The sequence below is a fragment of the Pleurodeles waltl genome, chromosome 3_1 (assembly GCF_031143425.1).
Source record: "Pleurodeles waltl isolate 20211129_DDA chromosome 3_1, aPleWal1.hap1.20221129, whole genome shotgun sequence".
Taxonomy (NCBI): Eukaryota; Metazoa; Chordata; class Amphibia; order Caudata; family Salamandridae; genus Pleurodeles; species Pleurodeles waltl.
In genome coordinates this window covers 1,933,305,940-1,933,331,451 of record NC_090440.1, presented here as the reverse complement: position 1 = coordinate 1,933,331,451, position 25,512 = coordinate 1,933,305,940, and the positions used below count along the sequence as shown (strand labels likewise).

Here is a 25,512-nt window from a genome sequence, read left to right as displayed (position 1 = left end):
TAGAGTGGATTACCGTGGAGTAGCATACAGTGGAATACTATACAGTGGAGAGTAAAAGAGTGGAGAGTAAAAGAGTGGAGTGGCATAGAGTGGAGTAGGGTACAGTGGATCAGTGCAGAGTGGGATGGCCTTTATGAGTGGCGTAGGGTAGAGTTGAAGAAACTATAATAAATTGAAGTGGTCTTGCATACAGTAGAGTGGACTGCTGCATCATAGAATGTTGTAAACTCGTAGAGAAGAGTGTTGTACAGTAGAACATCAGGTAAAAAGTTGAGTCCAAATTAGGACAGTGGAGTGAACGAGTATGGAGTGGAGTAGTCTAGTAGAGTGGCATAGAGTGTAGAAGAATTTTGTAGACTGGAGTTATTTAGAGTGGAGGAGAGTACACGTGAGTGGTGTAGAATGGAGTAGCATACAGGGGAGTGGCATAAAGTGGAACAGTGTAAAGTGGAGTAGCATACACTGGAGTGGCGTTCATTGAAGTGGCTTAGACTGGAGTGGTGTATTGTGCGGTAGAGTGCAACAGCATACAGTGCAGTGGCATACAGTGGAATATCATACAGTAGAGGGACAAAGATTGAAGTTGCATACAACGGAGTGGCATACAGTGGAATAGCATAGGGTGGAGTACAGTGGAGTGGCACAGAGTGGAACAGCCTAGAGTGGAAATGTGTATAGTGGAATAGCACAGAGTAGAAGAGAGTAGAGTGGAGTAGACTGGAGTAGTGTACAGTGGAGTGAGGTAGAGTAAAATAGCATATAGTAGAGTGGAGTGGCATCCAATGGACTAGTGTAGGGGTGTACATTGAAGTCCTGCTCACTGGAGTGGGACACAGTGGAGTAGCATACAGTGGAGTAATATACAATGGAATAGCGTAGAGTGGAGTGTTCTACAGTAGAGTGGCATATACTGGAACACCGTATAGTGGAGTAGCCTGCAGTGCAGTAGTGTAGACTGGAGTGGCGTACACTGGAATGAGGCAGAGCAGGGGTTCTTAACCTTTTGGTTTTTGTGGACCTCCACTTAACCATTACTGGAACCTGGGGACCCCCACTGATTCATTATTTGAATCTGGAGACCCCCACTGAGTCCTTTTTTTGATGATTTGAATCACAAAAAAATACACAGAGGCCACTCATCATCCATACTGTGTTCTGTCTGATACAATTGTACTGCACCCCTGAATCAATGTAATGATACTAACAATTGTAAGCTCCAATTTCAAATTTTCTTTTTATTTATATACCATTTATCAATCTGTTAATTTTATTTAATTTTCTAAGCAGATGCAATTCCCCCGAGTAGGCTTTGTGAACCCCCGAAGACCCCAGGTTAAAAAACACTGTGTAGAATGTAATATCATACAGCATAATAGTGCATAGTGGCGTAGCATATAGTGGAGGGGCATATAATGGAGTGGGGAAGACTGGAGTGGCATACATTTGCGTATGGTATAGTGTAATAGCATACAGTGGAGTGCTGTACATTGGACTGGTGTCCAACCAAATAGCGTAGAATGAAGTGGCATAGAGTGGAGTGCCATACAGTGGAGTGCTGTAAATTTAAGTACCGTACAGTGGAGTGGCACATAGTGGAACAGCATAGTGTGGATTGGAATACAGTGGAATGGCATAGAGCGGAATAGCATATACTGGAGTAGCGTATAGCAGAATCGCATACAGTGGAGTGCCATACACTGAAGAGGCGTACAGCGGAGTTTCATACAGTGTAATAGAGTAGAGGGAACTGGCAGATAGTGGAGTTGTGTGCAGTGTAATAGCGTAGAGTGGCGAGGTTTACAGTGGAGTAGCATAGAGTGTAATACTGTGTAGTGGAGTACCACACAGTGGAGTGGCATATAACAGAGTGGTGTGGGCTGGAGTGGCATACAGTGGTGTGAGGTGGAGTTTAATAGCATGCAGTGGAGTGCCGCTCATAGGAGTGGGGTTGAACTGAACAGCGTAGAATGAAGTGGCATAGATTGGAGTGCCATATACTGGAGTAGTGTCGAGTGGAGTAGCGTTCAATGGAGTGGCATGCAGTAGAACAGCGTAAATTGAGTGATGGGGAATACAGTGGGACAGAGTAGAGTGAAGTGGCGTACAGTTGAATGGCAAAGAGTGGAATAGCATATAGTTGATAAGCGTCCAATGGAGTGGCGTACAGTGGAGTGACGTAGACTGGAGTAATATACAGTGGCATTGCGTACAGTATAATAGCATACAGTGGAGTGGCAAAGAGTGGAGAGGCGCAGAGTGGAATAGCATATAGAGGAGGGGCTACAGTGGCGTGGCATAAGGCTGTATGTGAACTGCAGCAGCAATGTAGATTATGGTGTGCAAAACAAATTGTGCTGCCTTGTGTTTCTCTAGATTTACCAATCAACGCAGGGTTACGCACGGTGGCCTTGCCGTCCTTTGTAAATCTGACTTAAGTATTGCAATTCAATAATACAGCTAGGCCTTGGTTATATTTTTGGCCATGGTATACTGTGCAGCGTACCATGGTACATGGCAACGGCAAGCCAGTATATAATTGGGTAATGGTTGTTTTTTGAGAATGAAAAGGCAGCCATATTGTTTTTACTATACTTTGTCTGTTTTCAGTGTGAGGGCTTTAGATTTAGGTGAGCAGTAGGTCCATACCTGTTACCACTTTCGCAAAGTGGTAACAGGTAGAGGAGGCTTATTCATATATATTTTTTTTTTTGTTTAAGTTTACAGCCATGTGCTATGGTAGTTTCACAAAATGTAGTGCAATTCCGCAAACATACAGCAGTGACAGAGGTCACTAAGGCCCATATTTATACTTTTTTTGAGCCTCATTTGCGTCATTGTTTGACGCAAAAATGGCGGAAACTTACTAAATATATTAGTATTTTGTAAGTTTGCGCCAGTTTTGCGTCAAAAAGTGACACAAATGCGGCACAAAAAAAGTATAAATATGGGCATAAGTTTAAAAGTCTTAAAACTTAAAAATTCTCACCCTACTTAACTGCAGTACCCAAAAGGCATCATTTCTACACCATAATGTATAATCCTACCAAATTTCATGTAAATACGCTAAGCCCTTTTTGCAGTACGCCATATACAATAGTCAATGGACAATGCATTGGTGGCAAAAAACACGTTTTAGGACGCCCTTTTATCTTGCACCCCCTTAATGATTCACCACAAAAATTCACATCCTCTCAAAATGAAGAAAATGCTATAGGTCTGGAAATTTTTGTGGTGATCGTCAAACGGGTGGAAAGTCTGAGGGATTCCTATCTTTGGGAAGACTAACTGTAACTTAAGTGGCAATCAGATTTAATGTGATTTCTTTCTTTTTATCTATTGTATTAGCTATGTGTTTGTTTATTGGTTTGCATAATAATGTGACTAGAAATGTGTATTTTAGTTTTGTATGTAGTTATTCTGAAAATGTACATATCCAGACTAGTTTATTTTTGGACTTCTGGGATACTTTTAGCAGAATTGTGCTATATATAAAGTCCAAAGTGAATGAAACGCAAACATTGCTGTTATAAAAATTAAGAGTATTTCTTTCCTAATGATGACTTCTCATGTCGTCCATGTAGTAGTTTGTGTAGTTCACTGCTAGGTCACTTTTCTGTTTTGTTGGACAGGAGTACATACGGAAGATGTTTTTTGTTTGACTTGTTAGGCACAGTTGTATTTTGTGAACCAGAAAGCAAGCAAAGAAAACTTATAGATTAAGATGTATTGCATTTGTTTATAGGTTTCCATTAGCATGTGATAAGAAATGGGTCTTTCAGTTGTTCATGTAGTAAATCTGTAACTTTACATATGTAGCCTGGTTTATTCTTTGGGCTTCCTTGCTACTTTTAGTAGGCTTGTGCTGCATATGAAGACCAAAGTGAATGAAAGGCAATCATTGTTACTGTTATAAAAATTGAAATTATCATTTTTTTTCTAGTGCCCAATTATCATATCCTCCAAATAGTAGTTTGGCTGGCTCACTGCTAGGGCAATTTTTCACTCTGGTGCACATGGGTGCATTAGAAAGATGTTTTTTGTTTGGCCACTTTTGTTTCTTGTGAGTCAGAGAATATGCAAACAAAACTTATGTAGACTAAGATGTATTCTATTGGTTATGTATTTGTTTATAGGTTTCAATTAGCCTGTGACCATATCTGGGTCTTTTGGTTGTCCACGTAGTATAGTTTCTTTTTGGGGCTTCCTAATTACTTTTAGTAGTATTGTGCTACAAATTATATCACTAAGTTGAAAAACCCTATAACTTAACATTTACCTATTCTACTTACCTGCCAAACCCCACAGAATCATCTACGACCCTGCCAAATTCCATAAAATTCCAATTGAAAGGCTTTGCGCTATGCAAAATACAAGTCTCTGGAAAATGCACTGGATTTAAAGACCCCCGTATTTTCTTTGCACCCCCTTGGCAAAACACCGCAAAACTTTCAAAGCCAGATGTACGTCTGCTTTTAGCGGTCACAAACAGAGATTCAGCCTGTTTGCAACCGCTAAAACGGCGTCTGGCATGTGCATTTTCGGCTGAAATGCGTTGGGAGGAAGAATCTGTACGACAGTAAAACTTTTATATTCACTGGAAGTGTCCTGACCTTTCTTGTGGTTACAAGAATTCGTTTGATTTAATTAGTGGTTATTCCCGAAACCATGGTCGGGCCACTTTTTTGAGCCTCAGTATGTCGGGACTTGTTTGGTGGATATATATATATATAAATAAAAGGTTCACTTGAAAAACCAAAGGTTACAGGGATTGTATAGTTAGGTTCTGAATTTACTCGCACGAAACCAGAAAAATTCTGCAGTTATACTTGTAGTTATTTCAAGTAACATTTACTTGCGGCCTAAAGTAACTATAACTCGTTCCCCCTCCATGAATAGTTTTTCTTCAATAATTTACCTTTTAATGTTTCAGTAATATTTTTACTGATGTTACAAATGTCATGAATGCTGCAATATCTGGGGTAATTAGCAGTGCATGGCAAGGGCGCAAGTTATAGTTACCTTAGGCTGCAAGTCATAGTTACTTTAAATAATGCTAACTACAACTGCTGAATTTCTCTGGTCATACGGGCCTCCCAGTTTGAAATTCATGTTTTGCCCCAGGACGGTGGTGGTCTCCGGGGCGTGGCCCCCAGCATATTTCTCTGTCATCACCCTGAGGAGATGACAATCCAGAGGCCCAATTCAACCCTAGGAGGGGGGTCCCAGGTGCCCCCTCCTCTTTCAATAGCCCAATGCCCCCAAGAACCGATGGACCCAGCGGCAAAATAAAAACAAGCATTTGAAATGCAATAGGTCTATCATTTGCTTGAGTTAGAGCTATTGACATTGTAAGTTCGTTGGTGGACTTTTCTTGCCACATAAATTGGTCAAACCTACCTCGTAATTTGTTTTTTTCCGCCAAATAATTCCAGTGGCCCAGCATATAACTAAAGCATTTCCATTTACCTTCTTCCTCAATCTGCAGAAAAAAATTAAAATGTTGCCATTTAGCATCCTAATTTAAATCTGTCATGATAATTTCAGTAGAATATCACTTTCACCACCTCAGCATCAGAGTTGCTGGCTGGCTAACAGAATTCCCAAAACAAAACACACACAAGACAGCCACGGAGGAGTAAAGAGAAAAATAAACTAGAAGGATCACCCAAACATATCAAGAGTGTTCAAACAGTCATAGTGTAAGAAGGATGTTAATTTGGCCCGAATCATGGTCATAACTGCAATAAGGAGAGATTAATAAAACATTTGCAATTATCATGTAAACCCAATAAAAACCTTTATCAGAAATAAGCTGTTGGCATTAGACTGTAATGCTCTAAACAGCCACTAGAAGGCATGACAACAAAAATATTATTTGGACGAGTCAGCCCCGTGTTCCTGTTGCAAGCTAAGGACTGAGAAACTACATAAGTATTAAGCAGAAAGGGATCAAAAGAACTCACAGCAGAACATCCCCCTGTTTTAGTCTGGTCATGTAGCAGTGCCCCTTTGTGATCACTCAGTAGTTCAAATAAATCCCACAAACTCCTGAGCCTTCAATGTCAGCTCTTTATTTAAAGAATGGGGATGGTTCACTGAACTAAGCGCGGTGTTACTGATGGGTTATTGCACTTTCAGCACCGACATGGAGGAACAGCAGTTTAGCTTTAGTGCCAGAGTCTGAAAACACTTTCCTTCCATAATCTGATAACAGGCAAGAAAGGCTTCCCCGGCGTAGCTGCAGCTCAGAAGGCAGAGGTTTGCAGTCCAAGCAACCCATAGGTGAAACATGCTCCAGTGACCAACTGTAATAAAGGCTACCTGCGGTTCAGAAAAGAAAAATACGTTTTAAAAACCTATATCCGTTGATGCCACAAGACACCTTCATGGACCCAGAAAGGAGCTTGTAGTAACTCAGTGAGTAAAACTGTGCTTTCTAAAAAGTTTTAGTTTTTTCTGCAATATGGACAGCATCTCCCAGTCTATGGAACCAGGCATCTAGCCACACGGGAAATCCCGGCGCCTAAGTAAAGCAGGCTCGTACTTCTACGTCCTTTCATAACATGGAAGTCAACTTCTGCGGCCATTACTCTACGAGCTCTGCAATAGCTATCAAACGTATATTTCAGCCACCTGACGAAAGAACTATGATAGGCCTCCAAATCAGCAACATGCTAAATGGCAGAGAAGGAAAGGAACCCGCTGTGCTAAATTAGATTCAGATTTCAGGTTCGTACCCGCACCAGGAATACTAGCACCCCGCTCTCCTGCAGCCCAAGCGTCAGACCAAATATTACAACTCCAAATAAACATCGTCAAAAACGTTTAAGTCCCTTTCTAAAAAAAGCCAACATAGTTCCCATTAACAGGGATGAACCCATGGGCCAGAAGACAAATCACTCTTTCGTGTTTTCATGGCTACAGCACGTGGATAATTCTTTCCACTAGTAATCAGATCTCGGTCAGAAGATAAAAGGGTTAGCTCTGCAGGCATTTGTTTAAACTCTACCGTCTTACAGAATTCATTACATGCTGAGAATCTAACGAGAGTGAGAGGACTGCTGGATGTCATCTCTTGAGAGGTCTTTCGGTGGATAAGTACAGAGGTGGTAAAACGCGAGACCATCCAAGTTCAAATAAACTTTTAGGTTTCAAAATACTGCTTTATGTTATTACCGTGGCGAAATAAGATTTCCACAAATGGCAACATCTTCGAACAGACAGAGAGAGTTTGGCAAAAAAAAAAGACGGAATTTTCCCATATTGATTTGCACTGAAGTGGGGGGAGGTTTATCGGGTGAAAGCTAAAATTAAGGCCCATATTTATACTTTTTTAGCGCTGCATTTGCGGCACTTTTTTGATTCAGAAACGGCAAACTTACAAAATACAATTGTATTTTGCAAGTTTGCGCCGCTTTAGCGTAAAAAAAATGATGTAAATGGGGTGCTAAAAAAGTATAAATATGGGCCTAAGTTTCCAACGGGACTTAATAAAAAAGGGACCATCAGCTCCAAATCAGAAATGTGCATGATCCATCAATAGATTTTTCAACATTACACGTCTGTGGAAGGCAGACTTTTAAATCAGCGTCTGTGAATGCTGTGGGAAGTCAGTAGGAGAGTATATGTCAAAAAAGTGATACTACTGCTAATGGCAGGCGTGGGCATCCGGTCACATGAGATACAACAATCTGTTGTGGGCTAAGGTGGGAAAACCTCTCGCACAGACTAAACAAGTTTGCGCTCTATGAAACTTCAAAGCGGCTTTACGAAGCAGAGACAAAATAAACAATGTGATCACAAATACACAAGTCACTAGTCCCCAATGTGCCAACAAGGACTTCGTTCTGAGGCACTTTGGTTACGCACACAGACATCAGCAATCATCGAATTAACAGGCTGAAATTTCATAGTGTAAGTGTGCATTTACCTCGAACACGAAGCATGGATGACGTCGAGCTGCGAGGAGAAAAGCTCGTGGCTAGGATAAATGGCAAAACTGAAACCAGACGGGGGGAGGGGCCATCACACGCTCTAACAGGAGGAAGCATGACAAAATGTGATTGCCAACAAAACATTTCTCTTAGTGAAATCCCCTGGGAAGGACCTAAGCACACAGAGGGAGGGACATTTAGACAAATGCACCAATAACAAGCATTTGGAACGCACTGGGTCTCGCGTTTGCTCGAATTAGAGCTATTAGCTTGTAAATTCCTAACTGGACTTTCCCAGCCACTTAAATTGAAAATGAAATGTAAAACAGTGGAGGTAAGCAAGCCGATTCAAAGCACCACGGCCGCCATGAGCATGAGCGCTAAGGAGAGACATGAGGAAAAAAGACGTTTGCTGGCAGTCAAACGTATTGGCAAACGTGAAATTATCCATGTAACAAGGGCGATGGCTAAGGCGGTAACAAAACTGCCTCAAGGAGGGACAAACGTGAATCATTTACCAATGATAAAGGAGTTTGAAAGGCAGAGATTACAAAGCGTCAGAGCACTTGCACCCCTGGACACAAAATGAAACAGCATTTAAGATGAGTTCAACAAAGAACAAATGGCAAGAGTGGGCGTGGTTAAAAGTCCATATTGAATACAACATGTCTTGAAGACAGCGCTGCGCACTGCTAAGCTCAACCTAAAAAAAGAAAAAGGGAGGGAGACTGCCCTTTAAAAAAAAAAAAAAAAAAAAAAAAAAAAAAAAAATCAGGAACATCTGCAGATCCAGATCTGCGGATTATCCCGACATTAAAAAAAAAGTGCTTTTTACCACTGGCAGGGTCCAAAAGGGACCCTTAGACCAAGGCTAGGGGCTCAAGCTGACCCTACCCTGGCCCTTTTCTTTTTTCTGGGACTCACTGAAGCTGGCTGCCAACACTTCCTTGTTGAAGATTTGGCAGCCAATCAGCACGGGGACAGTTGGATCTGCGGAGTATCTGCGTCCCTAGATAGCTATATTTTTTTTACCTTTAATATCTCCAGAACTTCTGAACAGATTTACCTATCTCCATAACTTCTGAACAGATTTACCAAATTACAAAAAAGCACAATCTGGGCAACAAGATCTACCTTCCTGCCAATTTTGGTATAATTCTATTCAGCAGTTTGGGCTGTAGGCACGTCTAAAAACTCTAAGGAAAAATGAATGGGTAAAGTGTGTTTTGGGACACCCTCTTTCTCGTACCCTAGTTGATGGATCACCCCGAAACGATCAAGACAGCAGCTGACCTGACCAAATTATACGTTTTGAAGATTCTGTGAAGATTCATCAAGCGGTGTCAAAGTTATTGTCAAAACAAAAAATGCTCTTCCTATGGAAGCCAAGTCCTAACTAGAACTACCTACTGGCAACCACCAGTAGGCTGTGTGTGTGTGTATTATATATATATATATATATGGAAAATGTCACTTACCCAGTGTACATCTGTTTGTGGCATTAGTCGCTGCAGATTCACATGCTGTGCACATCCCGCCATCTGGTGTTGGGCTCGGAGTGTTACAAGTTGTTTTTCTTCGAAGAAGTCTTTTCGAGTCACAAGACCGAGGGACTCCTCCCATTTAGACTCCATTGCGCATGGGCGTCGACTCCATCTTATATTGTTTTCCCCGCAGAGGGTGAGGTAGGAGTTGTGTATGCTAGTAATAGTGCCCATGCAATGGAGTGAATGCGTCTGTACATAATGAAGTTTAAAGTAATATATTTACAAATGTACAAAGTTTAAGATCTACTTCTGAACAGCTACAGGCTCCCGGGGAGGCGGGTGGGCGCATGTGAATCTGCAGCGACTAATGCCACGAACAGATATACACTGGGTAAGTGACATTTTCCGTTCGATGGCATGTGTAGCTGCAGATACACATGCTGTGCATAGACTAATAAGCAGTTATCTCCCCAAAAGCGGTGGTTCAGCCTGTAGGAGTTGAAGTAGTTTGAAATAATGTTCTTAGTACAGCTTGACCTACTGTTGCTTGTTGTGCAGTTAACACATCTACACAGTAGTGCTTGGTAAATGTATGAGGCGTAGACCATGTTGCTGCCTTACATATTTCGTTCATTGGAATATTTCCTAGAAAGGCCATGGTAGCACCTTTCTTTCTGGTTGAGTGTGCCTTTGGTGTAATAGGCAGTTCTCTTTTAGCTTTAAGATAGCATGTTTGAATGCACTTAACAATCCATCTAGCAATGCCTTGTTTTGAAATTGGATTTCCTGTATGAGGTTTTTGAAAGGCGATAAATAGTTGTTTTGTCTTTCGAATTAGTTTTGTTCTGTCAATGTAGTACATTAGTGCTCTTTTGATGTCTAATGTATGTAGTGCTCTTTCAGCTACAGAATCTGGCTGTGGGAAGAACACTGGTAATTCTACCGTTTCATTCAAGTGGAACGGTGAGATTACTTTTGGTAAAAATTTAGGATTGGTCCGTAGAACAACTTTATTTTTGTGTATTTGAATAAATGGTTCTTGAATGGTAAATGCTTGAATTTCACTCACTCTTAGAGATGTGATGGGAATTAAAAATGCAACTTTCCACGTTAAGTATTGCATTTCACAAGAGTGCTTGGGCTCAAAAGGTGGACCCATGAGTCGTGTTAAAACAATGTTGAGGTTCCATGAAGGAACCAGTGGTGTTCTTGGTGGTATAATTCTCTTTAGGCCTTCCATAAACGCTTTTATGACTGGTATCCTAAATAATGAAGTTGAGTGCGTAATTTGCAGGTAAGCTGAAATTGCCGTAAGATGTATTTTAATTGAAGAGAAAGCTAGTTTAGATTTCTGCAAATGTAGTAAGTATCCTACTATCTCTTTTGCAGATGCGTGTAAAGGTTGAATTTGATTATTATGGCAGTAATAAACAAATCTTTTCCACTTATTTGCATAGCAATGTCTAGTGGTAGGTTTTCTAGCCTGTTTTATGACCTCCATACATTCCTGTGTGAGGTTTAAGTGCCCGAATTCTAGGATTTCAGGAGCCAAATTGATAGATTCAGCGATGCTGGATTTGGATGTCTGATCTGTTTGTGTTGTGTTAACAGATCTGGTCTGTTTGGCAGTTTGATACGAGGTACTACTGAAAGGTCTAGTAGTGTTGTGTACCAAGGTTGCCTTGCCCATGTTGGTGCTATTAGTAGGAGTTTGAGTTTGTTATGACTCAACCTGTTTACTAGATATGGAAGAAGTGGGAGAGGGGGAAAAGCGTACGCAAATATCCCTGACCAGTTCATCCATAGTGCATTGCCCTGAGACTGATGTTGTGGGTACCTGGATGCGAAGTTTTGGCATTTTGAGTTTTCTTTTGTTGCAAATAGATCTATTTGTGGCATTCCCAACATTTTGAAGTAAGTGTTCAGTATTGGAGGGTGAATTTCCCATTTGTGGATTTGTTGGTGATCCCGAGAGAGATTGTCTGCTAACTGATTCTGAATCCCTGGAATAAATTGTGCTATTAGGCGAATGTGGTTGTGAATCACCCAATGCCATATTTTTTGTGTTAGGAGACACACACAACTGTGTCAAGTGTGTTCCTTCCTGTTTGTTTAGGTAATACATTGTTGTCATGTTGTCTGTTTTGACAAGAGTGTATTTGTGGGTTATTATGGGTTGAAATGCTTTCAGAGCTAGAAATACCGCTAACAGTTCTAAGTGGTTTATATGAAACTGTTTTTGCTGAATTTCCCATTGTCCTTGGATGCTGTGCTGATTGAGGTGTGCTGCCCACCCTGTCATGGATGCATCTGTCGTTATTACGTATTGTGGCACTGGGTCTTGAAAAGGCCGCCCTTGGTTTAAATTTATACTGTTCCACCATTGAAGCGAGATGTATGTTTGGCGGTCTATCAACACCAGATCTAGAAGTTGACCCTGTGCCTGTGACCACTGTGATGCTAGGCACTGTTGTAAGGGCCGCATGTGCAACCTTGCGTTTGGGACAATGGCTATGCATGAGGACATCATGCCTAGGAGTTTCATTACTAATTTGACCTGTATCTTTTGGTTTGGATACATGGCTTGTATGACATTTTGGAATGTTTGGACTCTTTGTGGACTTGGAGTGGCAATTCCTTTTACTGTGTTGATTGTTGCTCCTAGGTATTGCTGTGTTTGACACGGCAGAAGGTGTGACTGAGTAATTGATTGTGAAACCTAGTTTGTGTAGGGTTTCTATGACGTAATGTGTGTTGTGAACACTTTTTGCGTGTTGGTTTTGATTAACCAATCGTCTAGGTACGGGAACACATGTATTTGCTGCCTTCTGATATGTGCAGCTACGACTGCCAGGCACTTTGTAAAAACTCTTGGCGCAGTTATTCCGAATGGCAACACCTTGAATTGGTAATGTATCCCCTGGAATACAAACCTTAAGTACTTTCTGTGTGAAGGATGTATCGGTATATGGAAATATGCATCCTTTAGGTCTAGTGTTGTCATAGTCTTGTTGTTTGAGTAGTGGAATTACGTCTTGTAATGTCACCATGTGAAAGTGATCTGATTTGATGTAGGTATTTAATGTTCGGAGATCTAATATAGGTCTCAGAGTTTTGTCTTTTTTGGGTATGAGAAAGTACAGAGAGTAAACTCCTGTTCCTTTCTGGTGTTTTGGTACTAATTCTATTGCTTCTTTTAGTAGTTCTTCTAGCCATTTTCAAATTAGCCTGAATATTTCTTCTCAGATGTACGTGCAGTTCAGAGTGCAGAGTAAGGCACCCGGTCACAAAGAACTTGACATTTTCTGATCGAAGACTAAGCACATATATTTAGGTTTCAAATACAGCACCTCCGCGATCCATGTGGATCGCACACAGTAAAGAACACCAAGATCAGGAGGCACTGCTACATCGTACAGCCCATAGGATTTAGATCAATAAAACACCCCAGCCCTTGAATATCACAAAACGTCAATAATCAACCATGAACCATACAATATGTTTTGTTTATCCTGCCCGCTCACGTCTCCCACCACTCATACCCAGAGTGAGTCGCCCACCAGCCACTTCGACACCTTATGAACTATTCCTCCTAGGCAACAGCACATCCATGAACTATGCTAATTGTTCAAGCCAACCAAGACAGTAAACCAGAAAACCAGTCAACACACTAGGCATGATTGTGCGTGCAGTTAACCACCATGCTAGCAGAAATAAGATACTCTGGCTGCAAAAATAAAAATAAAAAAAATAACCATTGTGTATATTAAACATCTTGCCATTATCCATGCAGACACCAAAATAAATTGAATCAAACAAATGTGTATTTTTTTTTATTTTATTCAACAGTACCGGCGTTTACAGAGCAGGCTTAGATGATGCCAATCTGAAAGAAACAAAAAACGCAAGGTCAGCATTTGTTACACTGTTAGCCAATTTAACAAGAGCAAAGAAAATCTACTTGCTACCGCTGTGACAGAGGCAAAGCCATGATAAAGTATTACGTTGTTGAGGGCAGGCGGAGAGGGGCATTAACTAGCTTATACTACAGTCAGGCTCACTTTCAAACAGGGCAACTGTGATCAAGTCTAAAGTATTGCACTTCCTGGGCACCCACGTAAAGGACATAATTACTAAAGATGGATGAATGAGGAAGAGAAAGTGCAATATACATTGAAGCGTTGTAATTATAATGGCCACATAAGATGATTGCGACATGTTAATCTCTTCCAAAAAATTTTTTAAGGTACACATTTACCAAAAATCAACCATTTCGTAAACCAAGAATGCTGGTGTAGTCTAATTTTTTACACTAACTTCAAAATAACACAGCTCATTTACTATGAGGAAAATCTTCTTGAGTGCAGATCATTCTTTGCGAGATAGAAAGCACCCACACCACCTCTTGTAGAAGATGTAACCAATAACGGTCAATTCCACTCAGTAATGTTGTAATCGGGGACTCAGGAAAGGATCTAGAAAAACTGGTCAGACAGTCATTCGGGACCTTGTACATAGACCAGAGAGGCAAAATATTGGTATCCCAATTCTATAATAAAAAACAGAATGGATTATTAAGAAAAACTAGTCGCAGCATGTTGGGCTCAGATGTTTGCAAGCAACTTTTCTTCAGAGGTGCGTTTGGCGTCTCAAGCAAAGGTGTGACGACTCTTGCTGTAGACTGTGCATTGGTACTGACTCCAGGGAGCTGCAAGCCATCTGAAGAGGCTGCATGGGTAGAGGGGGTAAATGCTGGACTAAAAGCTAACAAAAAAAAAAAAAGTTGCTACAAAGTACTCACTGATTTGTAATCTCTGCAAAGTTTGCGCTAACCTGCGTCCAAAAAGGATGTTCTTTAAAAGGTACAAACATTAGGATGCTCTGTCTCCTCACTCCCAAGGACACAGGCGTGTCATTGTTACCTGGAGGCTGTATCAAGTTTGTGCAGCAAAAAATGAAAAATTTTGCAATTTCGCTTCCTAATTTAAATCTGCCATGCTAATTCCAATAGAATACCACTTTCAATACCCCGCCGGAGTTGCAACTCCCCAAAAAGACACAAAACCGCCACAGAGGAGAAAAAAAAAAAAACTTGAAGGGCCACCCAAACATAAAGAGTGTTTAAACAGTCAGTTTAGTAAGGACGTTAAACGCTGGCCTGAATCATGGTCATATTTGTAACAAGGAGAAATTATTAAAACATAGCAAATCATATAAACCTTTATCAGAAATAAACTTTTGGCATTAAACGGAAATATTTGTGCTGAAACATGATCATGCAACCATATTGTTAGCCCCTAGAGCAGTGGTTCCCAACCTTTTAATTTCTGTGGACCCCCACTGAATCATGGGAATCCGGGGACCCCCACCTGAGTCATTACTGGAAGCTGGGGAACTAATTTGTCAATATTTAATATTTTTAAGTTTCTAGGCTCTCGCGGACCCCCAGGGGACCCTGGACCACAAGTTGGGAACCACTGCCCTAGAGGACACAACCCATTGGAAAAAAACAGAAGTAATGCAGTGTAACCATACTTAGTCCCTAGAGGGTGTTTAGGACTAGCAGGCCTGCTGCAATGATTTGACAAACAAGTCCTAAAAAAAAAAAAAAAAAAAAAGGGATGTCTCCCAACTACAGAACAAACGTTCTAGCCACGAGAAAGCTTAAACATGTTTTGGGGGGGGGGGATTTTCGGGTTTCCACGGTGTGGGGACCAAGAGATGTAGACAAAGTGTTTTGTAGGACCACCACAGGCTGAGTTATGAGCAAAAAAAATGTTTACGGACAGGCAGACGCTTCAAGTTGTATGGCATGGGTTCCTCGCAGTTGCAGGGGGTCTGCAGAAAGTATGCAGGCTTAGACTGGGGGTCCAGTCTGATCAATCCAAGAATTGGGCCGTAGTGGGGGGGATCGGCAGAATCAGACTGCAGACGCTCAGGAAGGCTTCCTCTCTGGGAGGCAGGACATGGCAGTTGCTGTGAGGGTCAGGTGGAGCAGGCAGACTGACAGGGTTGGTGCCAAGTCAGTTGTGATCATCTGTTTTAGCAGGCTTCAGGGTCCCTCAGTGGCACCAGTGGTGCTGCAGCTCTTAGGGACACTCAGTCCCTAGAGGTCCCACTTACTAGGGACTTACAAAGGTGCTACAGGGCCTGTTCACTTAGGGAATCAAGTAATCAGGGGCTTGCACTGCACTGGGGAAGGAACACAGGAGACCTGTTTAGCAGGAACCCAGTGCACTTCAGTTAACGTTGCATCAAAAACCAAGCAGAAAGTAGGAGGGGTACTGCAACCAGAACCCAGCTTCTGACAGTAAGTCTCTAATATATGGTGCTGTAAATTAAAGTGTTGCCCCAGTGCTTTAAACACTCGTTGTGCTGCCCTCAGTGTGACAAAGTTAAAACATCTCAAAGTCTGCCACTTTAAAAACTGCAAACTCAACATTGCCACTTGAAGCAATAAAGAAGTCTAACCTCTCCATTTGAAGTGCCCCTTAAGGTAAGCCTAGCCTGTCTCAAAGCAGGGTGAAGAATATTAGAGTACTTGTTTACAAGTTCCAACAGTAAAAAGCAGTAACTGACCTTTTTTTACTGTGGAAAAATGCTAGTAGCCCCATTGGCGACTGCTGGGTTGCAGGCAGCCACAGCAGCCATGCTAGCTTCTGACTGGGACCACTAAAGTCAATGCAGCAAGGTATCATACAACTGTTCACATTAAGAACGAGTTGATACCCAAGTCGAAATTGAAGTAAAATGTTGTGGTGTGCAACTTTCACAAAGTTACCACTAGGATTCTAAATTTGGGGAGACCATGCAAACGACTTCCGAGAAAGACTACAATAGCAGCCTGCACGAGAGAGATGGTATCTATCCCCGGCAGGAAGCCACACAGATGTGTGCCCCAAAATGCTAGCTTCAGAAGTTGAAGCTGCATTTTAAAAAGCAAACAGGGAGCAAGTGGGAGAGAGGCTGCCCTATTGTTCAGATAGGCAAGCTGCCACTTGGGCAGCAGAAGGGAAACCAGTTGCAAAACCAGCTCTCAAGGGCCATGTAGCCACCATGTATGGGTTGGGATAGGAAGCTCTGTACACCAAGAGTGGTTCTGTTGTGTTGAAGCGGGCAGAATTGTGCATTCTGGGATTGCCAGGTATCACTTCAGTTAAGTGGTCACCAGAAGGAAAGGAACCAGTTTCTCCATTGGACACCAACTGCTTCCTACAATGAGGGCAATGAGCATAAATAGGGCATCCCTGGCACCCAGGTCAAGGCATACCGTCACACTGAATTGCTGATTGCAAAAAAGCAACTAAAACCAATTTTCTTAACACTCGAAACTGAGAGGTTACCTTAAAGAAAAAGAAACATTATTCGGAACCAGCCACTAGATAGGGGAGAGCCAACCTACTGCACTTGGCAGATAAATGCACCCTGGAATGCAGTTCATGACCAGTGCTCCATACGACATTGTCACTGTGCAGTAAGCCGCCGCCACCACCACCTCTATCAGTCAATGAAGGGAACCCATATCCCCTCTCCCTACCAAAAAAAATAAAAAATCCATAAGCAACTTACGAGGGCACAGTCACATGCAGCAGAACATAAAGTCAAGAACACCGCACCCTGTACTGCTGAAATGTGCATCAGTGGTTCCTTTGACTGCATCACTGCTATCAGTCAAAATTTGTTTTCCATCACATGCACAAGGAGGCAGCAGAACATAAAGTCAAGAACATCGTACCATGTACTGCTAAAATGTGCATCAGTGGTTCCTTTGACTGCAACAATCCAAACTGACACGAGACCATTATCTAGACGGGACACTTACCTTGTTGGCTACATCCAGTGCATCGTAGTCTGGAGCTAGACGCACATATGCCTTCTTCTCGCCGTCAGGCCTGAAATGAAAGAAGAAGTGTTATTTCCAGGCACTTAGACATAAGCTTCTCCTTTGAGCCTTCTTGCGTGCATCAGTGGTTCCTTTGAAATATCATTGCTATCAGAATGAATTAAGTTTTCCATCATTTGCACGACTGTAGAGTTAAGGAGTCCCTGCACATGTAAAGCAGTAGATCGGAGAACGTACACACTTTTTGGGCTGTCTAATTATGTATATATGCATAGACCACTAAGCGCTCAGAAGACTCTCCGTGTGCAGGTGAATGGTTCGATTCTGGAAAAATCTGAAATTTACATTTGTTTGCCAACAACCGACTGCTTATTCAGGTAGAAATAGGTTCGAATGCGAAAGACGCCTGCAGTCTCACACGCTCCATCATGTATTAGCCACCAGTTTGTAATATGTATATAAAAAAAAGGTAACTTAAAAATAAAGCTCATGATTACTGATCCCGTCTGATTGTATTACTATAGTATCAGATGCACAGGGGAGGGGCACTACAGAAAACGTAAGTGTTGTTACTTGATGCAAGTACCACCCATGTATGGCGACCCATGCATACACCCGATTAGCTCCAAACGATTCCGACATACTTAAATGTCAGGAGGTTCGATGAGCTCATAAAGAAATACAGTGAACGCCTACAGGTTAAGGAAAGTTTTCTAGACTATTGTGTTCATCGTCCTCTTCTTTGCATATCACGACTGCCCAGGCTCTCCCCCCAAAAGCCTTTATAAAAAACACGTAAAAAAACAAAATAAATGCCCTTAAGGGCAAGGATACGAGAATTTTATTAGACATTTGCTACAGTTAAGTATACCTTATCAATGTGTTGACCTTTGCAACGTCAATATCATACAGCTTCTTCACAGCCTGTTTGATCTGGTGCTTGTTTGCCTTGACATCAACAATGAAGACCAGCGTGTTGTTATCTTCAATCTTCTTCATGGCAGACTCCGTGGTAAGTGGGAACTTGATGATAGCATAATGGTCAAGTCTGGGATGACAGCAGGGGCAAAATAAAATATATTTCAGTAAGTTATCGGACCACCCAGTTCTACCTAAACTTTGGATCTTAAAAACATTTTTTAAGTGCGGAGGCCTCTAATTGGCGATAGAGGAACAGTCGATGGGGTGCATCAGTAAAAGAAAGCTGTAATCACAAATGTTCAGGCTTTGATCGCTATGAAACATCATTTGCAACCCAAAATATTACACGTGGCTAAGGGGCAATTAGAAGATCCACAGATGTGTGCACCAAGGTGTATTTTAATTAACACAAAATCAGAAAGGTTAGCATAATTGTTATTTGAGAACTTTATTCCTACCAAGAAATATTCATGAAAGGTCAAAATCACTGGCCTGCCCAATAAAAATGACATACTTGTTCCTACGAGGAGCACTCTTCCTGGGATACTTCGGTTGCCTCCTTAACCTCAAGGTCTTCGGCCTCCTAAAGGTGGGGGCTGTCCTAATTTTCTTTTTCTTGTGACTGTGTACCCCCTTAAGGACAGCTTTTTTAGCTTTTAAAGCCTTGGACTTTGCTTCGGTTTTAACAGGGACAGCTAAAAAGAAGACAGTCTCAGTTAAGTAAACGACAGAAATGAAGGCACAAATTAACAAAACTGGTTGTCGCACAACATTTAAAACGAGTCTAGATTTTGCAAAGCAGTAGGAAATAAGAGCTATCTTCTAAACGATATACTAAAGTTGAACAGATTTAGTAAAGGCGAATGAGCTATGCACCCAAGTTCAGAAACCAGTTTGCGGCAACAATTAGTTTAACGTTAATTTGTCGATGTTTTAGTCATTTTGACACTGCAAGCAAGACTCAAAGACACAATACGGAGGTGATCCGCGCTCATTTCCCCTTAACCAAAACACGCACACAACTTTTTCCAGGTCATCCAGTGAGTTTCAACAACATGCACAAGATCATTTTTTTTTTGTCATCGTGGAGCTTACCTTCACACGTGTCTGCAGTATCATACATGATCATCAAACTGCTTATAAGATGTTCACACCTGTTACTGCAAGAGCCCCTTTGAGAAGGTGGCCCTGTGGTCTCTCTAGGTCCAGGACTGGCTAGCTTGGTATAGAACTGAACCCTGAGGCCAGCCACACAAGAGCCATCCTCCCCGACCATGCGCTTCAGATCACAGAAAGCTAAACGAAATACATACTCAAACACGCCAGAACAATACAACCGTTTATACTTCAAGTTCAATAATTAAACCAAAAAAACAAAAATACGTAAGGTTTATACAGGCCAGGTCCCTGGGGAGCGTAACACGTATTACGTTTCATTATATTAAACCTCTGTAGAGGATACACAATTATCCGCCCTCCTGGTCCCAGGAAGCGCCTCGCAGACCCGGTTATAAAGTACTACCAATGATTCCAGACAGTCTCTTCCCTCATACCTACATTCCTCCTTCCACCCCCACCCCGAGGAAATAAAAAAAAATGCCCGGTAACGAAACAATTCAGTGAAGCTAAATATTTTGAAGTAGCTATCTAGGACATTCGGCGCGTTCCGGTGCACCCTTATACACGCGGCCCAACGTTGAACCGAAATTAAAGGCTGTACGTTGCCCGCAACACCCCGCACTTACTTTAGAAGCCAAGTATCACGCCTCTCCAAGAAACAAGCCCTTCAGCGATCGCATTTCCCCAATAATTCCCCCCAAAAGCCCACTTGCTCGAACGCAGCTTTTACCTTCCTTCTTGGCCTTCGGTGCCATGTTGGGGGTGAAAGAGAGAAGCACGGGGTCTCCCAGCTAATATCACACGGACTCTCACAAAGAACTCTCGCGAGAGCATACACCCGTCTCACTAGTCCAATCACTAAATTGGATATTAGCGGGACGAACAGTCCTGACGTTGAGGCTTGAAACGCACGCTCTCGAACTCTTCTATAGCGGATATCCGGAGGCATAAAGCCCTGGCTGACTTTTTTTTTTTCTTTTTCTTGCGCTGTTCTATAGAGCAAACTCGACCCGACAGTATTGGGGCGCTTTGCTTGACCACCAGTTACGTTATACAAGGACTACTGTCATTGATATGAATAAAATACCACTTAAAGCCTCGCATGTTGCTAAGTTGGGTTTGATTGTCGACATTTCGTTTAATTACCAGTACTACAAGACAAGATTATTCACGGAAAACTTCCAATCGCATGACTCCCATATACGGAGAGAATTTAAAAGATTTGGGTAGTGTGGAATGTTCTGCAGGTTACGTGTTTCGTTTTAAGAGCTCATGCTTCAACTTTACCTTTTTTTTTTACCACAGTGGTCCGTTAGCAAACTACATTATCCAGTAGTCATGCGTTAAGAACTACAAACACATGATACAAAACTCTACAATCATAACCTCGGTAACCAGTGCTTTAAATGGCCCGGTACTGCGTAGAGGCACTTTTTAGGGTCGAGCCTGCGTCGCATGCACTTGCGCATGCGTTACGCTAAGCGAGACGCTTTAGTAATTAAAAAGGGCTCGGAGCCCTGTCCACGTCATGTCATTGGTTTGTGGGCTTGTCTGTTAGAATGTGCTTGATTTAATTAGTGGAAGGCATGCACATGTCATGCCTTTTCCGGTGGATATCCCTCCTCGAGCGCATCGACCAAGTACAGAAAACATGCAAGGCTCGCTGTTTTCTGTCCGGCTTGTGGACTACTTTTTCTCTATTTTCCCAGCGCAATCTCGGTTGGCAGAAGTCGAGCGCTTTACATAATATCGGCCCTGTTACACAGTTAATTGCGCTTTTTTGGATTACGTACATTAATGCACTTTTGGCTATAGGTTTCATTACCAGTGAAAAGTCGGGTTAGGAGTTTACAACGCTATCAGCTCTAACACGAGCAAACGTGAGACCCGTTGCATTGCAAATGCTTGTTTATTTTGAGAAGGAGAGTACCGGCACATCTCAAGAAAAAGTAATACTTTTAATTGGAGAACCCAGCACTTCTCAGAAACAAGCATTTAATTTTTCCATTTCAAGCATTGTCGGTAACAATATAGAACAGTCTTCATATAGTTTCTGTTCTTCCTTTGCTGCTCACTGTACAGCAGCTTAGTCCCTTTTCCTTTCTTGAGTGATTGTTCAGTATTTGTAATTGAATAAAAAAAATTCTAGCTTACGCGTCAAGAATTCTCCATTCTATTAATTCCTTCACTGCCAGGCCTTTTCCCCCTCCTGTGCTGAGCCTTTTTTGGCTATTTGGAGCAGTTCACACTTAAGCCCTCATAACTTTGTGTCTACATAAACTATCTATGCCAAATTTGCGTCCTTTTTTTCCAACATCCTAGGGATTCTAGAGGTACCCAGAGTTTGTGGGTTCCCCTGGAGGAGACCAAGAAATTAGCCAAAATACAGCAAAAAGCTATTTAAAAAAAAAGAAATGGGAAAGAAGGACTGCAAAAGGCGGCTTGTGTTTTTTTTCCCTGAAAATTGCATCAGCAAAAGGTTTGCAGTGCTAAAATCACCATCTTCCCAGCTTTCAGGAACAGGCAGACTTGAAACAGAAAACCACATTTTTCAACACAATGTTGGCATTTTATTGGGGCATACCCCATTTTTACTATTTTTTTTTGCTGCTTTCAGCCTCCTTCCTGTTACTGGCAGAAATGGGTGTGAAATCAATGCTGGATCCCGGAAAGCTAAACAGTTCTGAAAAATTGATAACATTCTGAATTCAGCAAGGGGTCATTTGTGTAGATCCTACAAGGTTTTCCTACAGAAAATAACAGCTGAAATAAAAAAATATTGAAATTGAGGTAAAAAATCAGCCATTTTTCTCCACGTATTACTCAGTAACTTTTTCCTGCGATGTCAGATTTTTGAATGCAATATCTCGTTACGTCTGCTGAACTCTTCTGGTTATAGGCTTGTAGGTTCATCAAGAACCCTAGGTACCCAGAGCCAATAAAGGAGCTGCACCTTGCAATGGGGTTTTATTCTATACCAGGTACAAAGCAAATCATTTGCTGAAATATAAAGAGTGAAAAATAGGTATTAAAAAAAACAATAGTTCCAAAATGGGCGCAAGATAAGGTGTTGAGAAGCAATGGTTATTTGCACATCTCTGAATTTCACGGTGCCAATACTAGCATGTGAATTACAGGGCATTTCTCAAATAGTCGTCTTTTTTACACACTGTCTCACATTTGTAAGGAAAAACTGTAGAGAAAGACAAGGGGCAATAACACTTGTACTGCTATTCTGTGTTCCCCCAAGTCTCCCGATGAAAATGGCACCTCACTTGCGTGGGTAGGCCTAATGCCTGCGACAGGAAATGCAACATGGACACATCACATTTTTACATTGAAAACCAACATGTTTTTTGGAAAGGGCCTAGCTGTGGAAAAGCTACCAAACCTGTGCATTTCTGAAAACTAGACACCTAGGGGAGTCCAAGATAGGGTGACTTGTGGGGCTCTCGTCAGGTTCTGTTACCCAGATTCCTTTGCAAACCTCAAAATCTGGCTAAAAAACACCTTTTCCTCACATTTCAGTTACAGAAAGTTCTGGAATCTGAGAGGAGCCACAAATTTCCTTCCGCCCAGTGTTCCTCAGAGTCTCCTGATAAAAATGGTACCTCACTTGTGTGGATAGGTCTAATGCCCGTGGGAGGAAATGCCCCAAAACACAAAGTGGACACATCACATTTTCCCAAAGAAAACAGCTGTTTTTAGCAAAGTGCCTAGCTATGGATTTTGGCCTCTAGCTCAGCCGGCACCTAGGGAAACCTACCGAACCTGTGCATGTTTGAAAACTAGACACCTAGGGGAATCCAAGATGGGGTGACTTATGGGGCTCTCACCAGGTTCTGTGACCCAGAATCCTTTGCAAACCTCAGACTTTAGCTACAAAACATTTTTTCCTTACATTTCAGTGACAGAAAGTTCTTGAATCTGAGAGGAGCCACACATTTCCTTCAACCCAGTGTACCCCAAGTCTCCTGATAAAAATGGTATCTCACTTATGTGGGTAGGCCTAGTGCCTGCAAAAGGAAACGCCCCAAAACACTATTTGCACACATCAAAATTATCAAATACAAAACTGTTTTTTTTGGGTGGGGCACCCGCATTTTTGGTTGTGGGCTCAGCAGCCATATAGGGCAACCTACCAAACCTAAACATTTCTGAAAACAAGACACCAAGGGAGTCCAGGGAGGTGTGACTTGCGTGGATCCCCCAGTGTTTTGTTACCCAGAATCCTTTGCAAACCTCAAAATCTGGCAAAAAAAACACCTTTTCCTCACATTTTGGTGACAGAAAGTTCTGGAACCTGAGAGGAGTAACAAATTTCCTTCCACCCAGCGTTCCCCCAAGTCTCCCGATAAAAATGATACCTCACTTGTGTGGGTGGCCCAGGTGTATAAAAAATAGGCCAATAATTTAATGTCCCCCTGGGGGGGCGACCCTTGCCCAAGAGGGTGCCCCCCCAGAAATAAACAAAGAGGACAAAATCCTGGCATTCCAGTGGTTTCTGCCCCACTTGGGGGCAGATCATCCTAAAAATAATAGACCGAAATGGCCATAAATAATATGCCCCCCTAAGGGGAGCATCCCTTGCCCAAGGGGTCCCCCCCCCATAAATAAACACACACCACTATCCCTGGTGCCTAAGTGGCTTCTGCCCCTCTTGGGGGCAAATAGGCCTAAAAAAAATAGCCATTTCTGCCCCCAAAGGGGGCAGAAATGGCCAAGAGTTCTATCCCCCCCTTACGGGGGCGACCCTTGCCCAAGGGGGGCGTCCCCCCACAGAAATAAACAATTAAAATAAATCCCTGGCGTTCCTGTGGTTTCTGTCCCAGATCAGCATAAAAATAATAGGCCGATCTGCCTCCAAGGGGGCAGAAATGGCCATAAAATATATGCCCCTCAAAGGGGAGCGACCCTTGCCTAAGAGGCTGCTCCCCGACACATACAAATCAAAAATAACACTTAGAAATAAAATCCCTGGTGTCTAGTGGGCATTCCTGCTGCCCAATCACAATGCGATCGGGCAGCAGGAATGCTCAAAGAGACATCGGGGGAAAGAAAAACCCTTTCCTTTCCCCGATGCCTCTTTGTGTGCAATCGCCCCCGGCTAGAGGAGAAACTCACCTCTTCCTCCTAACGCAGGCTGGAAGCAAATGTCTTCCAGCGCAACCGGCGCCCTCTAATGATGTCAGTGTGCGATCGCGCGCTGATGTCATAAGAGGGAGGGGTTGGGGGTGGAAGGGGACGGGCTTCCCCTTCAATCCCTGCCCTGGGGGCTCCGAGCTCCAGTGCCGGGACGTAAGGGTTACGTGGCACAGTGGCAAGGATTATGCTTCTCTCTCTTTACTGCAAGTTAACAGCAGCCAATTAAAACACTTGCCTAACAGAAAAAGGCGGAAAAGCATAAAGAATCCCCTTCTCCCATGATTGCAGAAATGCATTTGTTCCCAACGCAAGCGAATCCGGTCTCCAACTGAAGAAACAAGCCAGTTGAGCATTGAATCTGGAGGCAAACAGATCCATCAAACACGGGCCTCACTGAAGATTCAATTGTTGAAGTACTAGAGGGCAGAGCTTCCTATCGCTGCCATCTCTGAGGAAGCAGGAGTTCCAATCCGCTATCAGATTGGCACACCCCGGTAAGTATTCTGCCGCCACTGAAATGTGATGTTGAAGGCAAAACTACCACAACTCCTTCGCAATCTCCACCTGAACACGAGACTTGGTCCCTCCCAGGCAATTGATTTACTGAACCACTGAAATGTTGTCCATATGTAGAACAATGCAACATTTCACTTGTCGAGGGGAAAGGGAGTGGATTGCAAATGCCCCCGCTAAGAGCTCTAGGAAATTGATATAGAGTTTCAGTTATGAACTGAACCACAACGAGCCACCCAGCCCCACTGGCTGGCATCAGACTCTATAATTATCTCTGGGACTGATGCAAAGATGGCTTTGCCGTTCCATGCATCCATGTGTACCAGCCACCAAGCTATCTCCGCTCTGGCTTCCTCCAACAGTCCAATCTGTTCCGCATAGGATAAACCCTTGCGAAGATGCATGATCTTCAGTCATTGTAAGGCTCGGTAATGAAGAGGCCCTGGAAAAATCACTTGAATAGATGAGGCCAACAGACCCACCAAGCGTGCTAGGGTCTTTAACAATATAGTCGGAGTCTCAATGGAATTCCTCTTCGCAGGAGGCAATA

At 42.5% G+C, this 25,512-nt stretch overlaps 1 protein-coding gene and 4 non-coding genes across 5 annotated transcripts; all 5 read right to left on the bottom strand.

The window, feature by feature from the left end:
* Nucleotides 1-13,245: 13,245 nt before the first annotated feature.
* RPL23A (ribosomal protein L23a) lies at nt 13,246-20,190 on the bottom strand. Its single transcript, XM_069226198.1, has 5 exons — nt 20,035-20,190; nt 18,700-18,880; nt 18,136-18,312; nt 17,244-17,313; nt 13,246-13,307 (listed from the first exon to the last, which is right to left on the bottom strand). Exons 1-5 carry the CDS (start codon nt 20,057-20,059, stop codon nt 13,293-13,295), a joined length of 468 nt encoding a protein of 155 aa, XP_069082299.1. The 5' UTR covers nt 20,060-20,190; the 3' UTR covers nt 13,246-13,292.
* On the bottom strand, nt 17,054-17,119 carry LOC138286260 (small nucleolar RNA SNORD42). The gene has a single exon (XR_011201922.1). It is a non-coding gene; the product is annotated as a small nucleolar RNA SNORD42 (small nucleolar RNA).
* LOC138286259 (small nucleolar RNA SNORD42) lies at nt 17,381-17,446 on the bottom strand. Its single transcript, XR_011201921.1, has one exon. It is a non-coding gene; the product is annotated as a small nucleolar RNA SNORD42 (small nucleolar RNA).
* LOC138286265 (small nucleolar RNA Z17) lies at nt 18,449-18,519 on the bottom strand. The gene has a single exon (XR_011201926.1). It is a non-coding gene; the product is annotated as a small nucleolar RNA Z17 (small nucleolar RNA).
* Nucleotides 19,287-19,461, bottom strand: LOC138286283 (small Cajal body-specific RNA 16). Its single transcript, XR_011201942.1, has one exon. It is a non-coding gene; the product is annotated as a small Cajal body-specific RNA 16 (non-coding RNA).
* Nucleotides 20,191-25,512: the final 5,322 nt, after the last annotated feature.

Bases quoted from the DNA above. Each gene is read 5' to 3' on its own strand.
- RPL23A (XM_069226198.1), bottom strand. From the start codon at position 20,059: ATGGCACCGAAGGCCAAGAAGGAAG. The intron at 18,881-20,034 runs GTAAAAGCTGCG...TCTTCTTTTTAG, and splicing joins ACCGAAGGCCAAGAAGGAAG to CTGTCCCTGTTAAAACCGAA. The intron at 17,314-18,135 runs GTATACTTAACT...CTTTCATTTCAG, and splicing joins AAGGTCAACACATTGATAAG to GCCTGACGGCGAGAAGAAGG.